Raw genomic sequence first — 15,787 nt, 5'->3', positions numbered from 1 at the left:
GCTTCCTTCTTAAAAAACTTTTTTACTATTTAAACGATATATATATATATTTATATACATACATATATATATATATATATATATACATATATACATATATATACATGTATACATATATAATATACATATATATATATATATATATATACATATATATACATATTATTTAGATACATTTTTCACTTGCTTACAAGCTATCTAAGACGATGATGAAAATAGTCAATCAATTAACGAATCAATCTAAGAAGATAATTGGTATAAAATATAACATTTACTTATATATATATACATATATATGTATATATATACATATACATGTATATGTATATATATATACAAATTAATGTGTATATATATAAATATATATATATATATATATATATATATCATATATATATATATATATATATATATATATATATAATTTTACTTGCAAGCTTAACGATAATCATTAATTTTTGTATCAGTTCACTTTTAATCAAGATTTTTTTCTTTCGCGTTTAACTTACTCACCCCCATTATCATCATCATCATTTTCATTCTCACCATCTCCATCTTCATCATCATCACCAGCCGAAGTAGCAGCCGCAGCAGCGTCATCAACGCCATCGTCACGGTCGTCATCGTCATCGTCATAGTCGTCTTCATCATCATCGTCATCATCACCGAACTTTTTAAGAGATTTATTGTTATTTCTTTTTTTTTCCATTGAATTTTTTGCCAGCATTATTCTTTTTCGTTTATATTTCCATTTTATGAATTTCAAAAATAATATTAACAAAAAAAAATAACTACAATAACATTTATGTTAATACTATTAATAATAATAATAATAAAATAATAATAATTATTATAACAATAGTTCGGGCTCTTAGTCCTTTTTAAACTGCCAGCAGAGTTCTCGTCTCAACACAACCGGGTTCAAACGCGAACTCAATATAAAATCGTCATCATCATCATCATCGTTATCATCATTATATCTCTATCATCATCGTCATCATCATCATTATCATCATTTTAATCATCATCATCATCCTCATCATCACAATCACCATCATCATCAGGTCACTTAAGCCAAACATTTCACATGTGCTAGACGGGCATCTCTCTGCTGTCGAACCTGGTTAAATGCAATATCAGTGTAGGAACCAAACAACTTACACGTTGAACCCGAAACTAAATGGCATGACGCAAACCACCACCAACACCTTTCCATCAATCCATGATGCAGACCACCATCAATCCATCAAAATAAAATATCATTCTTTTAAAAGATCCATTAAAATTTATGCTACTCAGACTTCCAAAATGATTGCGAATATTTAGAATTTGGTCGAATTGCGATTTCGGCCAACCAACTTCAAACAGTTTCTGTATTTCATCTTTATTGAGATCACGCATTGAAAATCAATCTTACGTGAATTAATGGAAAGAAATAAGAGAAGAGTTGTTAGAGCTTTTCGTCCGTGAACTCTGGGTATCTTGCTCTAATGCAGATCCAGAAAGCATGGAATGGCGATGGTTTTTCAAACCGCATCTGCAGTCCTTGCTCAACCACAGACTCCAAAAGATGTTTCTACAATTTAACGATCAAGTAATTTTTATTCTCTGAAAAATTATTTCATTTTAGCAGGATGTCAGTGTCCTTTCATTGTAACACGGTCAAAATGACATAAAATTTTAAAAATAAGAGACCATCTGCACATTAATCATAGATATTTTGTGCTATTTTTTAAAAAAATCTTAATAAATCGCGGAATAATTTCTTCGTACGAATGGTTAGTGGAGTTTGGAGTTGAAAAAAGTTCGACTCTTGTCAATGTTGAGTGAGTGTTCTAAAAGTCCACAAAAGCAGCAACTGTCTGCATATTTAAGCTTCTGAATAGATTGTGAAATTTCAATTTTGTGAAGTTTAAGTAATAATATATATATATACCAGAAATAACAAACACAATACTGCAACTATAAGTATCACTACTACTACTACCACTACCAATACTACCACTACTACTACTACTACTACTACTACAACTGCTGCTACTACTACTACTACCACTACTGCTGCTACTGTTGCTACTTAAAGTACTACATTAAAGTTTTGATTACTATCTTTAGAACGATTTTGCCAGATTTGAATATTTTTCAGTGGCAAATTTGAATAAGTGCGTAAATCTACACCTGCTGGTTCTTAAACTTCATACTATTACTAATACTACTTCCTCTTCTTCTTCTTCTTCCTCTTCTTCTTCTTCTTCCTCTTCTTCTTCTTCTTCTTCTTCTTCTTCTTCTTCTTCTTCTCCTTCTCTTCTTCTTCTTCTTCTCTTCTTCTTCTTCTCTTCTTCTTCTTCTTCTTTTTTTTCTTCTTCTTCTTCTGTATGTATATATGTATATTGTATATATGTATGTATGTATGTATGTATGTATATAAGCAGTTAAACGCCAATAATCACATCTTTGAGAATGTTAGGCGGGGATAAATTGCAGCACAATGGTTATTGTCTGATCGAAAAAGATTTTAAATGTATATTATATATATATATATAATATATGAGTATATATTAACAACTAATTAAATTAATTAATTATCTTCTGACAGCTAATTAAATTAATTAATTAATTAATTAATTAATAATCTTATAATAATGAAGTTAAAATTTGGTAATTTTAAATTTGAAAAATTTATTATTTTTTTTTAAATATCTTTTTGCTCGTTTTAGGTTACATGCTTCGTCCTTATAGACAACTCAAATTGTGATCATATCGAACTGATATAGATAGAGATACGTTGATATTGATAAAGGGATAGATACAAATGCACATATCAATAAAGATATATACCAATGAATCTAGATAAATATACAGGCATGAAAATATAGTTACACAAATTAATATAGATATATTAATAGATAGATACAAATATGTAAATTTTCAATTAGATATATAGATATAGCTATAGGTATCTAAAGATAGATCGATTTATGAGTAAGATATAGAAAAAATACATAGATATATAGTTATAGATAGGTGCTTGTATAGACAGAAATAGTTAGATATATATAGATACCTTGGAAGATATTTAGATATATATCATTGAAGAGACATTACAATATTAACATCAGCTGTTTGCCTGGTGGGAAGAAGATAAATGATGTTGTATCTGAGATCATCATCATCGTCGTCTTCGTCGTCATCATCATCAATGTTGCCATCATCATCATCATCACCGTTGATGTTGAAAATGATGCTGATGACGATAATGATGATGATGACTTCGAATTGTTTTATCGGTAAATATTAATATTATTATTATTGTTATTATTATTATTACTTTTTGAATAATTAATTTCATTATTATTTACATAAAATTTAAATAAAGTTATTTGTATCACGCCTTTCAATGCTATCATCTAGGCGCTATCAACTTTTTTAAGCGTTTTTTACACTCCTTAACACTCTGACAGTCTTTCTTTTTCTTCTTTCTTTCTCTCTCTCTTCTCTCTTTCTCTCTCTCTCTCTCTCTCTCTCTCTCTCTTTCTCTCTCTCTCTTTCGCACATAAAGTACACACTCACACACACAAAAATACACACTCACACAAACACATAAACACACACAGACATAATTTTTCACCATTTCACAGTAAAAATTATCTCTTAATCTCTTTCTCTTCCTCGAACACAAGGATACACATTCACAGGCACACATAAACCCACATTCACACACACATAAACACACATTCACACACACATAAACCCACATTCACACACACATAAACACACATTCACATACGAACATAAACACACATCCACACACACATAAACATACATTCACACAAACAAAAATACACATTCACACACACACACACATACACATAAACACACACTCACACATAATTCTATTCCATTTCACCGTGAATTTTTATTCACCATGATCACCAAAACCAGAGCCCACAAAAGGTGAGGCAATGAAGATCATTCTTGAAAGTTTCCTCAAAATCGGTAACCCGGAAGCGAGCCAGAAAAAAATATGCGGAACGGTTCGTGTGCGTATGTGTGTGTGTGTCTTTGTGTGTGTGTGTCTTTGTGTGTGTCGTGTGCGTGTGTGTGTGTGTGTGTGTGTGTGTGTGTGTGTGTGTGTGTGTGTGTGTGTGTGTGTGTGTGGGTTTGTTGATATTTTTGAAGAATTTACAAAACTAATAATACTACTACTGCTACACTACACTACTACTACTACTGCTACTACTCCTACTACTACTGCTACTACTGCTGCTGCTACTACAACAACTATTACCACCACCACTTCTACTACTAAGACTACTAATTTATTATTTATTATTATTATTAATTATAATTAAATATTATTAATTATAATTAAATTATGTAACGCTCTATTGCAGAGCCAGTGCCCTGAGAATGAAATCTGTACGAACGGCGTCTGCGTTTCTAAATCAGAGGGTAAGAATGATAATGATGATGAAGATGTGGTGATAATAGTGATGATGATGAAGTGGTGATGATAGTGATGATGATGATGATGATGTGGTGATGATAGTGATGATGATGGTGGTGATAATGACGTAGTAGTGGGAGTACTGATGACGATGATAGCGATTATGACGATGATAATGATTATTATTGTGATGATGATAATGGTTGAGATAAAGATGTCGAAGACGATGATGATGAATATGATGACGATGATGTTGTTGTTGTTGTTGTTGATAATGATGATGGTGATGATGATGATGATGATCCTTATCATCATCATCAACAACATCATCTTCACAACTTCAGCTAGTCATAGTCAGGATTATGTAGATGGTAAAAATGATTATGATAACAACGACAATAATATTAATAATAATAATGATAATTATAATAATAATGATAATTATAATAAAAATAATAATGATGATGATGAAGAAAGCGATGATGAGTTTGGGAGAAAGTGCGGGCAGGTGATTTGTTGCTGTTACAGCAGCTGTTGGAATGATGTTGTTGTTGTTGCTGTTGTTGGAATGTTGTTGTTGCTGAGATGATGATGTTGTTGTTGGAATAATGTTGTTGTTGTTGTTGCTGTTGTTGGAATGATAATGTTGTTGTTGGGAGGATGATGTAACGTTGCTGTTGTTGTTGGAATGATGTTGTTATTGTTGAGGTTGTTGAAACGATGTAGATGATGTGTAGTTATTATTATTATCTTCATTATTATTATTATTATTATTATCATTATTATTATTACTCAGGGCACTTGCATTCATGGAGAGAGGTGCCAGAAATTGAAATGCGGTGGGCAGCTTATTATTTTTATTATTATTATTATTATCGTTATTAAACCAAATTATTTTTATCGTTCAAACCATCATCACATCATCATCAATACCATCACCATCATCACAATCACCACCACACAATCATCACCATCATCACTAAGTTGACTGTACTAAGAAAATATCCTGTGCATGTGACGCTAGCAACAACAACAATAACAATAATAATAATAACGATGATGATGATGATGCTGACGAGGACGACGATGATGATGATGACGATGGTGGTACTTCAAACAGTGATGAATACGGCTGCCGCATATGCGATTGTGCAGGTGAGTGATTGAGTGAGTGGGTGAGTGGGAATGATGAAAATGATGATGATACTACTACTACTGCTATTGCTGCTAGTTCCACTACTACTACTACTACTACTACTACTACTACTACTACTACTACTACTACTACTACTACTACCACTACTACTACTACTACTGCTACTACTACTACTACTACTAATAATAATAATAATAATAATAACAATAATAACAACCCCACCCAGCAAGTCAACCGAGAACCGGCTCCGTAAAAAATGTCGGCGATGTGGCTACTACAGCCACCACAACTACTACTACGTCAGCACCCACCGTTTTCTCTCTCAACGATCTTTTCTCTGACGCATTTGGCAAGAGCGGCAGCAGCGGCGAGAAAAAAAATGGCGGGAAAAAATTTGGCGGGAAAAAAAAGAGGCGAAATCGGAAGAAGAAAAAAAAATTGACTACTTATGCTGGTTATGATGATGATGATAATGATGATGATGGTGGTGGTGTGGTGTGTTGGTTTTGATGATGATGCTGGTGACGTGTTGAAATATTATTATTATCATTATTATTATTCATTATATTATTACTATTATTTATGCTATTATTATTATTCTTATTATTAGCAAGTATAACCACCGGAAAGTCTCTAACGACAACAACTTCAAAGCCCAACTGCTCCAATAACATGATGAAGGTTATTATTATTATCATTATTATTCTATTAATGATAATACTATTATTATTATTATCCTTATTATTCTATTATTATTATTATTATTATTCTATTATTATTATCATTATTATTCTAATGTTATTATTATTATCATTTTTATAATCAGGGACTCCTCATATTCATTTATTTATCAGGAGCTTCCATATTGATTGCATTTGACATTTTATTTTATTTCATTATTTAGTTTTATTTTATTTTATTTTATTTTATTTGTACTGCCATTTTCCTTGTTTTTATTGCCGAATAAAAGATTGTTCCCATTAATAATGATAATAATATAAATAATAATAATAATAAAAATATTATTATTATTATTATTATTATTATTTATTTATTGTCCAGTGCCAAGACGACCAGGAATGCGTGAAAGACGTGTGTGGTCAGTTGAATAATAACAATAACAATACAAATAATTATAATAATAATAATATTACAAATAATAACAGTAATTATGAAGACAATAATAATATAACCGTCATCATAATTATATTGTTATTATTATTATTATTATTAATATTAGTTGCGAAATCGAGCATGGGCATCGAGACGATAGCCAGGCAAGTATGCTCCGACAATTTATTCACGGTGACAACTTCTTTTATTATTATTACTATTTATTATTATTATTGTTATTATTTTTGTTGTTGTTGTTATTATTGTTGTTGTTGTTGTTGTTGTTATTATCATTATTGTAATTTTTTATTCACATTTCAAAGAATTTTTACTATTATTTTTATCAATTTATTATTATAAATTTAATTATTATTATTATTATTATTATTAATTATTATTTTTATTGTTGTTGTTGTTTAATATTATTATTATTATTCTTTCTTCCTTCGTAGGCTCTGATACTTGGGGCGTGCCCGACTGGCCAACAGTGCGTCAACAACACATGCGGTCGGTATTGCTATGACAAAAACTCATAATATAATTTCATAATAAAATTCATAATAAAATTCATAATAATATCCCGAACAACCATTCAATCAACCAATCAACTAACCAACCAACCAACCAATTAACCAACCAACCAATCAACCAACCAACTAACCAACCTTCCAATCGACCATCCAACCATCCAAACAATCAACCATCTAACCATCCAGCTTGCAAATACACAAACATTGAGCAATGCAAATGCGAAGAATTACTCGGCACCCTATCCAACTCAACCAAATCCGGATCAACCATTACCAGTAGTAGCAGCAGTAGTAAAACTATTACACACAGCAGTAGCAGCAGCAGCAGTACTAGTAGCCATAGCAGTAGCCACATCAGCCACATAAGCAGCCTCGCAAGCGACTTCGGAAAAGGCGGAAAAAAGTTGATCAATGGTACATACTCGAGCCAAACTAATAGCTCTCAGTCTGGTGGTAGTTTGATTATGAAGTGTAACAAAGACGGTGAACTTGGTAGAGAGAAGACGAACTGTACCATAACCTCTTATTACACGGATATTAGTGGCTGTGGTGTTTGCAACTGCACTTTTGTTTGAGCTACACATTCATGGTGTGAGTATTTAAAAGAAGAACAATATACCAATACATATATATATGGATATTCAGATAGATATATATATATAGATTGTTATATATCAAAAAAGTATATATAGATATATATCATCAAATTAACGATTACTACAATAGACATGTATTTATTATTAACCGAAGTATTGCTAATGATAATAAAATGTTTCATAAACACTGCTGAGTTTTTTTCAAAAGTATTAAAAAATATAATGTAATGAGAATGACAGAAGAGGATGGTGTACCGATCAAGTGTGTTGTTTCAAGTGTATTTACACATGCAATCTGACAGAAGAATGTAGTTGTGAGCCTTTCCAACTCAATGTTTATCGTATTAACGGTTAAAAAAAACTTCAAATTTGTAAATTCTATTTTTCAATCGTTTCTATCAGTTGAACCGAGTTTGTGCTAAGCGAGCAAGTGTAAAAATTTGAAAAACTATCCATAGATAAGAAATAAATGTTTCTGGCGTACAAGCTAATCCAAGCTAATTATTAATGATGTTTCTCATTAGATATGTACGTTTGAAAGACTTTCGTAAGGTCTGCCGTCATCAACCTGACCAACATCTTGAAGAGATAGGTAGTTCCCATCACTAGTTCTATCGATCCTATCATTCGCTTGTTTTCTCATCATGGTCACCTCTCTGAAAAAATTTCATTTTTAAGGTATTAAATATTTCGTTATAAATTTAAAACATTTATTAATGTTTGGTTAAAAGATGGGTATGGACCGGATTTTGGGGCTTGGAATACCCGGGGCAAGAAAAAAGTTAAAACCCCTATTTACTTCTAGAATGAGGAAGGCACTTTTTTTTTATTTTTTCCCAAATTTGTAGGTAATCTTGTTCTTGCTTATATGGGTTACGCCGAAGAAAATTCAGACAAATATATAGTAAAGGGAAACCGCTAATGTAGAGAACCCTGGACAGTGGCAGTCCCTCATGTCCCCTTAAATCAAGGCTTTGCAAATTCAGATTTGTTAAATAATGAAGAAAATATTATTTTACCTGTGAAGAATTCTATATCTGGCGAATATGACAATGGAAAAAGTTATTATTAGAGCTAGAAGGGGTAATAGAACGCTAAGGCATATTATTACGCTTGTCCTTTGGCTTTCGGTGGAAACATTTTCTGCCGATCTCATCGGATCAGTGGCATTTGTTGGTTTAACTGGAATTTTTTGGTAAAAAAAAAACATAAATTTTTTTTATTCATAATTAGAATTAATTGAGAAGAAGTTTGTAAAAATATTGAAGAGAGTTTAAGATAGACTAGATCTATTAGTATTCGAACCCAGGCACATTGAAGATTGCGCCGTAATTTATGTGTGATCAAATTTTAGTTTTAATGATTTAATGCCATGTTTGTTATGTTATTTAATGAAAAATGTCTAATAATTTCAACACAAATCGTCAATTTTACCATTATTAGTTGGCGAAGGAGTTGAAGTTGAAACCGTTGAAGATGGTGGAGTGAAGTCTTCATTCTCTGGGTGTTAAATAGTTAAGAGTTAAAACCTACAAAAATTACTATGGTTTAATTGCAAATGAATGTAAATCAATGGCATTTTAGATTTTCAAACTTTAAAAACTTCTAATTGAAAATGAATAATTGGTTATGTCAGCACCTTCCATGCAGATATAATGAAATTCAGTTGAGGAGCAATTGTAGTTCGTTAGACCGTTCTTCACATTTCCAGTTTTGTTGTAAGAACCAACGGCGATACATGAGTTATGAAGTGAATTATTTGGATAGCCAGGCACCCATTTCATGTAAAACATGAAAGTTCCTTCAACATTTTAAAAAATGATTCCATAAGATCAAGTTTTTCAAATTTAAAACTATTTTTAAATTTATTTATAAATGCTAACAAGCAAACAATTTTGCAAATAAAATTTTAAAAAACTGAAATCAATTATTCAAAAACTTCAAAATAACCAGTTTTTCTCCAAGTTATTAGCAAATTGGTTAACCCAACCCAATACATTTTAGTTGGTTGAGATAACTGACTCCAAATATCTTTCATACTCGAGCCTCCACCCAAAATGGCCAGACTACCTCCCAGTTTTCTACACTCCATCTCTCCATCATACCACGTGTAAAGTTCGTTTATAATGAAGTAACAAATGCCTTGATAGAGCGAACTATTTGACCGGCTGCAGTTTGTGGGATCTGATTGTGCGGTGAGGGAAATTTATTAGTAAGTGATGAATTCGATGAATTCTGTTTTTATTTAAACCAGTCATGCACACTTTCGATCATTCCAATAAAATTATAAAATGTACAAAGTCGACAACACGCACTTGATATAGAACACAAAACTTCATGTTTTTTTGTCGGCACATCAGCTACGTATCTCAAATCAGTTTGAAGATTTGAACCAACATTCGTATTACTCATGTATGCAACAGAATTGAATCCATTTAGACTTTGATCGTCAACATTACCACTATCTTTGAAATGGTAATATTAATACTTTTACAGTAAATTTACAGATCCACAAATGATTTTTGTTGAAAATGGTGTTACAAATTGCCAAAATTCTTGACTAAGATCAACAAAATATAAAGTTCAAAAATGAAACTGAAACACTAACATTGATAATTATTTATCCACATCCAACCACTCCTATTCATTTTGGTTCCCAGGAGAAAATTTTTATTCTTCAAATTATTTTTCTCAATGAACCCATCGACCAGTAGCTGAACATCTTCATCGTAGACTTCCAACAACCAACCATTTCTATTGTTACTCTTTCCTGAACATGAATTTTCATCCAATGTTAAGTTACCAGAATTTTTTAAATCATCTACCATGTACAGACAGTACTTATCACTACAGTTACTACTACTACCGTCACTAAAATTTATCAAACTTATCAACAAACTTGATATTAAAATAATAATTATTAAAATGATATCACTTTGCACCATCTTTGAAAATATATTTTTAATTTAATAATAAAAATATTGTATATTATAACTTTAATATGTATATGGCACTGAGATTAATCATTTTCTCCTCTTTCAACCATAGCTACTAGTAGTAAAGTTATTCTTTTATAGCGGCTTTCATTATATACGTTTGCTTGTTATAAATGTTATGGTGAATATATAATGTTTTATGGATTAGTATTTACAATCTCATCCTGTTTCTATAATGTATATAACTGTGTGTGTCTGTTATGCGAGTGGTGTTTTAAAATGTGTGTATGTGTTTTATTCATTTCTCAATTTATTTATTCATTCATTTTTTTTTAAATTTATTCCGTTATTTAAGCATGTGTCTCAACAATCCTAATGACGTTTCAAATACGAAATATTTGGAGGCAAGATAGTGTAGCGGGTGGTGTGATTGTTTCTCATGTTGTAGTAACTGGATTTGAGAAGCAAAGTTGGGTAGATTCGTATTCAGTACTTCGAATTTCAAGTATTTCAAGGATATTTGCGTGAAATTTTAACAGTAGAGTTGGTCTCTATCGACGCTCTGTGCTTTTCTGTTGACGGTTGATTTATTTATAATCTCTGGGAACGATATTTAAAATCTGAATTTTGAAAATTTTAAAATTTTACAACCTAAAAAAGAATTTGCGAATGACTATTCCGATAAATCAATTTGTACCAACAAAATAAAGTTATAACCATATTATTTAAAATTATATTTAATATATTAGCCAGTCACAAAACACTTTTTCAGTCACAGGGGACCTTAGATGAAACCTTATGTCAGAAAGCATCCAAACATTTTTTAAAATCATTAATATCTCTTAGAGCTATCAACAACAAAACACACACGGTGTATGCAAAAGATACTCGAATCAACGAATTGACACACCTTGCGTATGATGGGAGGTGGTCTTTCTTAAACATTTGTACTCCAATAGGTAGCTAAGTTTCGTCTAAGAATTCAATTTTTTATTTATTTTGAAATAATTCTAATTTGTGCACTTATAAATAATTTGCTTGCTCGGGTGACTGAAATAGTAATTGGGAGTGTATTGAAATGTAGACAGAACTCGGTTTCAGAGTCCATGTATATGATGCTATATAAAATCAATTTTTCTGGTGGCTATGAATTGAAATTTAACAAGTTAACATTGGTTTGTGAAAATGTATATTCCCCAAGCACCAAATCAAAAATGATTAAAAAAAATTTAATGAAATTATTAAATATTTTCATAAAATTTTAAAATTAAAATATTGAAATTTTTTAATTGCCGTCGCCACAAGAAGCCACAAAAAGCAAAAATTTAACAGCGAAATAATTAAAACACGTATTTTTTAAGTTTATTTGAGACGCTCTTGGTCAATAACCTTCATCCCATTATAACTTTTAAAAAATTGATTCAGCTGACATTAAATGCTCTTCTCAGCTTCTATTTCTTCTTCCTCCTTGTCGCCTATATCATTTCTCGATACATTCTCGATACTTGATGTTGAAGGGTTCTTCTTGGCTCTTCTTATCATCACAACTCCGGCTACGACTACAAGTAGCAGCAACGCTGACGAGCCACTCGCGATGATATAATAAAAATTGGCAAAGACATCTTGGCTTACTGTCGTTGTTTGGGTGAGGTTAGAAACGGTGATGTTATTTGTTAATGCAGTATTGGTTGTGGTGTTATTCATAATGCTGGCTGCTGTGTTTGCTGTAGGAGCTTTTGAGGCTGTTGTGTAAACCACAAATGAGAAACAGAATTCATTCTCCATCTCGCATTCAACATAAACAAGAGTAGTCGTAAAATGTCCTTTTTTGCAAAGTTCGATTGACGACTTGCCTTTAACTAGCAATATGTTTCCACAGGCACATTTGAGGCCGGCCTTCATGACGGAGAGCAGGTAGTCCCTGGAATCGCAAACATTCTTACACTGCAAATAGGTCAGTCCATATTCGAGGAAATAAAATTCAGCTTCTACCTGTTCGTAGCATCCATACCATGGCGTATTAATCGTGGCAACATCAGTCCAGTCGGTGCATCTTATAACGAGCGGCCCATTTTTTACTCTGTCTTCGTTGCACTTTTTTTCTCCGCACCTGCCGTTGAGGATGTCGCACCCAACTTCGTAAATTTCCAATTCAGCTAGAGCCAGATTGCCTTCTCGTTCTCCTGGCTGATGGATGATGACAAACTTAGACAGCACAGTGAAGTTTTGGCAGAAAACGATCATAGGATTTCCGCCTTGCAGTGCTTTTTTAGGTCCATATCCGCAAAGAAAAAGTTCGTCATTACTTTTCATACCTGCTTTGGTGTTTATGTCAAAATTTCTACTGAGCTTAACAGCAAATTCATTGATAAGCATGTACATTTCTTCACTTTCCATAATTCTGTTGTAGGCTCTCACGAATCCAACGCAGTAAAACATACTGAGGTCAACAGCCACCCAGGCAGTTTTCGGATCATTAGTATGAGCCATCATGTAACCATCGTAGGCGCCATCAGCCAAACGATCTGCACTCATAAGACCACGTCCTGGCATGTTGTACGTTGAGCTGAGGAAGGAATCGAGCCGGTTAGCCAAGTTGTTCCTGAAAACTTCGCACTGCTGCCACTTGTTTCTTACGGTACCGAACGGACAGGCGCATTCTACGTACAAGTTTTTATTTACCAGGATTTCGACGCATTTCATTTCAATGCCACAATCTCCGTTGTTTGAGGTGCAATCCCTCTCCTTACACGATTCTCCCTTCCATCCATCTTTGCAACCTTTTCTGCAGTCTGATATTTCAGTAAATTCGATATGTTTACAAGGTGGCACATGGCATATGTCAGTGAAGACATCCGTGCAGTGTGCGTAGGTAGATCTTCCTCTTTGAAACTCGTATTGAAACCGCAATGCGTACACCAAGTTCGTATTTTGAGAGTTTATATAATGACAGTTGCAAATGGAGCCTGGCAAGTCGCTACACATCTCATTGCATTGTAGTTCGGATTTGTTCGGTGCTACAACATCGGGGTAGTTATACAAGCACTTGCACAGACTCTGCTCTAGCCCCATGAAAAATGTTGCGTTGACCTCTAAACAGAAATGTGCACACCTCTGAAGATTGTATGAGATATTTAAGTTAATACTACTAATCAAAATAAAATAATTTTCATATTCAGAAATATCGCCCCAGACGTCGTCGTGTGTTGTATATTGGTCTATCCTGTAGACAGAATAATTTTCTCGGTTTCGACAGGCCTCGTTGCTAGTGCAAAGAAGCTCACAATCGGACGAAGGTAGGGCGGCATCAAGCCTGTTGATACAGTTGCACTCCTTACCATTCTTCAAAGCGATTAGACTGATATTTTCTTCAGCTTTGCACAGGTTTTCGCATTCTTCAACACTTTTTACTCTTTTTTCCTTTATTGATCTCACATTTTTGAAACAACCGATGTAGTCTTCTTTCAAGTCGAAAGCTCCCAGAATTTTCACGATCATCTCCATGCTTATAGCCACCACCGAAAATATGTAAAGGGTGAAGAGCATTATAGATCGCCAATGAAGACGAACATTTCCAAGTCGGCTACTGACTTCCAATGTTCCCACTTTCCATTTACACAAAATCTATTTTAACATGTTTCAGTATAGCATACACTATACATATTATACATGTAAATAAAACTCAAGGTTACTTCGAAATTATTTCGTGATCTATTTTAATTAGTATTCAAATCAGTCAATAAATACATACATGTATATGAGAGTTACTTAAAATATTATACTTCATAAAAGGTGCTCGGTTTAGCTACCATATTCGTCAGCCGCATTTGAAATGAAAACATTGCGATAGAGTTGTTTGTTTACAAATAGCATGACGTAATGCCGGCATAACATTTTAAAGCGCTCAACTTTTTATCCGCGCATAACTTTTAAATTTTTTTTTTTCGTTATTTATTTATTTAAATTTTTTTAAATTTTTTAATCAAATTCAAAAAAAACAGAAAACATATAAGCAATGAGGATTTAAAGTTGGACTCTGAAAAAGTTAAAGAAACACCCAACTAAAACATTAGGACTTTATTTAGCATACGAAAATGAACTACAGATAATGAAACAAATCCAGACCTATTCACATATAGCAAAAATCTACCATATTTAATTTATTTAAATTGTTTGTAATTCTTTTTTGATTAAATTTGTGAGGTGTGTCAATTTATAATTAATGCGTGTTAGTTAGTTGACTTATGGCACACGTTACATTTGAAAGAGGTGGATCTCTTTGCATTCGTACCCGGTCAAAACCACAGCAGGGCAAGTCACTTAACCATTCTGACACTTCACCTCTGTAATTTGTATCTAAATTTTTCTTCAGAAATGTTAAATCGAATGAACGAATGAATAACAAATTAATAAATGAATTAAAAATTAATAATCAGTGAATGAACACAAGTGTGAATGAATGAATAAATGAATGAACGAACGAACGAATGAATGAATGAACTAACAAACGAATGAATATATTGTTATAACCGTGATACGGAACGCACTGGATCCTAGCGTATTCTGGAATGTTCTAGTGACTGGAGCATTCTAGAGTATGCTAGAATCGGACCATAAGGAAGAATCTAGAAACGACGCTTGCGAAGAGTATATAAGCGCACGTCGCAAGAAGATTCTTGATTAGTGATAATCGTGATTAGTGATATTCGTGATTGGTGATATTCGTGATTGGTGATATTCGTGATTGGTGATATTCGTGATTAGTGATATTCGTGATTAGTGATATTCGTGATTAGTGAAATTCGTGATTAGTGATATTCGTGATTAGTGATATTCGTGATTAGTGATATTCGTGATTAGTGAAATTCGTGATTTTGTGAATAGCGATTCGGTGAATTATTTAAAGCGATATTTGATTTGTTTGTTGACGTTGTCATAGCGATAGATTTTGAAAGATTTAAAAGTTAATTGTTGCGTTAGTGCGAATTTACTGGAAATAAACGATTAGT

General features: G+C 32.5%; 3 protein-coding genes across 3 annotated transcripts; 1 reads left to right on the top strand and 2 right to left on the bottom strand.

The window, feature by feature from the left end:
- Window positions 1-3,962: 3,962 nt before the first annotated feature.
- HELRODRAFT_179742 (hypothetical protein) lies at window positions 3,963-7,252 on the top strand (the record flags this gene model as incomplete). The annotated part of the gene is made up of 10 exons (XM_009028546.1): window positions 3,963-4,034; window positions 4,395-4,452; window positions 4,792-4,955; window positions 5,244-5,286; window positions 5,432-5,602; window positions 5,830-6,057; window positions 6,214-6,284; window positions 6,666-6,702; window positions 6,844-6,884; window positions 7,169-7,252. The coding sequence occupies 10 exons, from the start codon at window positions 3,963-3,965 to the stop codon at window positions 7,250-7,252; spliced, it is 969 nt and encodes a 322-aa protein (XP_009026794.1).
- A 1,110-nt stretch (window positions 7,253-8,362) lies between these two features.
- On the bottom strand, window positions 8,363-10,787 carry HELRODRAFT_179741 (hypothetical protein; the record flags this gene model as incomplete). Its single annotated transcript, XM_009028545.1, has 6 exons — window positions 8,363-8,498; window positions 8,862-9,024; window positions 9,482-9,643; window positions 9,865-10,026; window positions 10,158-10,307; window positions 10,451-10,787. The coding sequence occupies 6 exons, from the start codon at window positions 10,785-10,787 to the stop codon at window positions 8,363-8,365; spliced, it is 1,110 nt and encodes a 369-aa protein (XP_009026793.1).
- A 1,422-nt stretch (window positions 10,788-12,209) lies between these two features.
- HELRODRAFT_179740 (hypothetical protein) lies at window positions 12,210-14,324 on the bottom strand (the record flags this gene model as incomplete). Its single annotated transcript, XM_009028544.1, has 1 exon — window positions 12,210-14,324. One exon carries the CDS (start codon window positions 14,322-14,324, stop codon window positions 12,210-12,212), a length of 2,115 nt encoding a protein of 704 aa, XP_009026792.1.
- Window positions 14,325-15,787: the final 1,463 nt, after the last annotated feature.

This window comes from Helobdella robusta (assembly GCF_000326865.2).
Source record: "Helobdella robusta unplaced genomic scaffold HELROscaffold_56, whole genome shotgun sequence".
Lineage (NCBI taxonomy): Eukaryota > Metazoa > Annelida > Clitellata > Rhynchobdellida > Glossiphoniidae > Helobdella > Helobdella robusta.
Note: the sequence above shows the minus strand (reverse complement) of the source record. Positions and strands in the feature narration are given on the sequence as shown.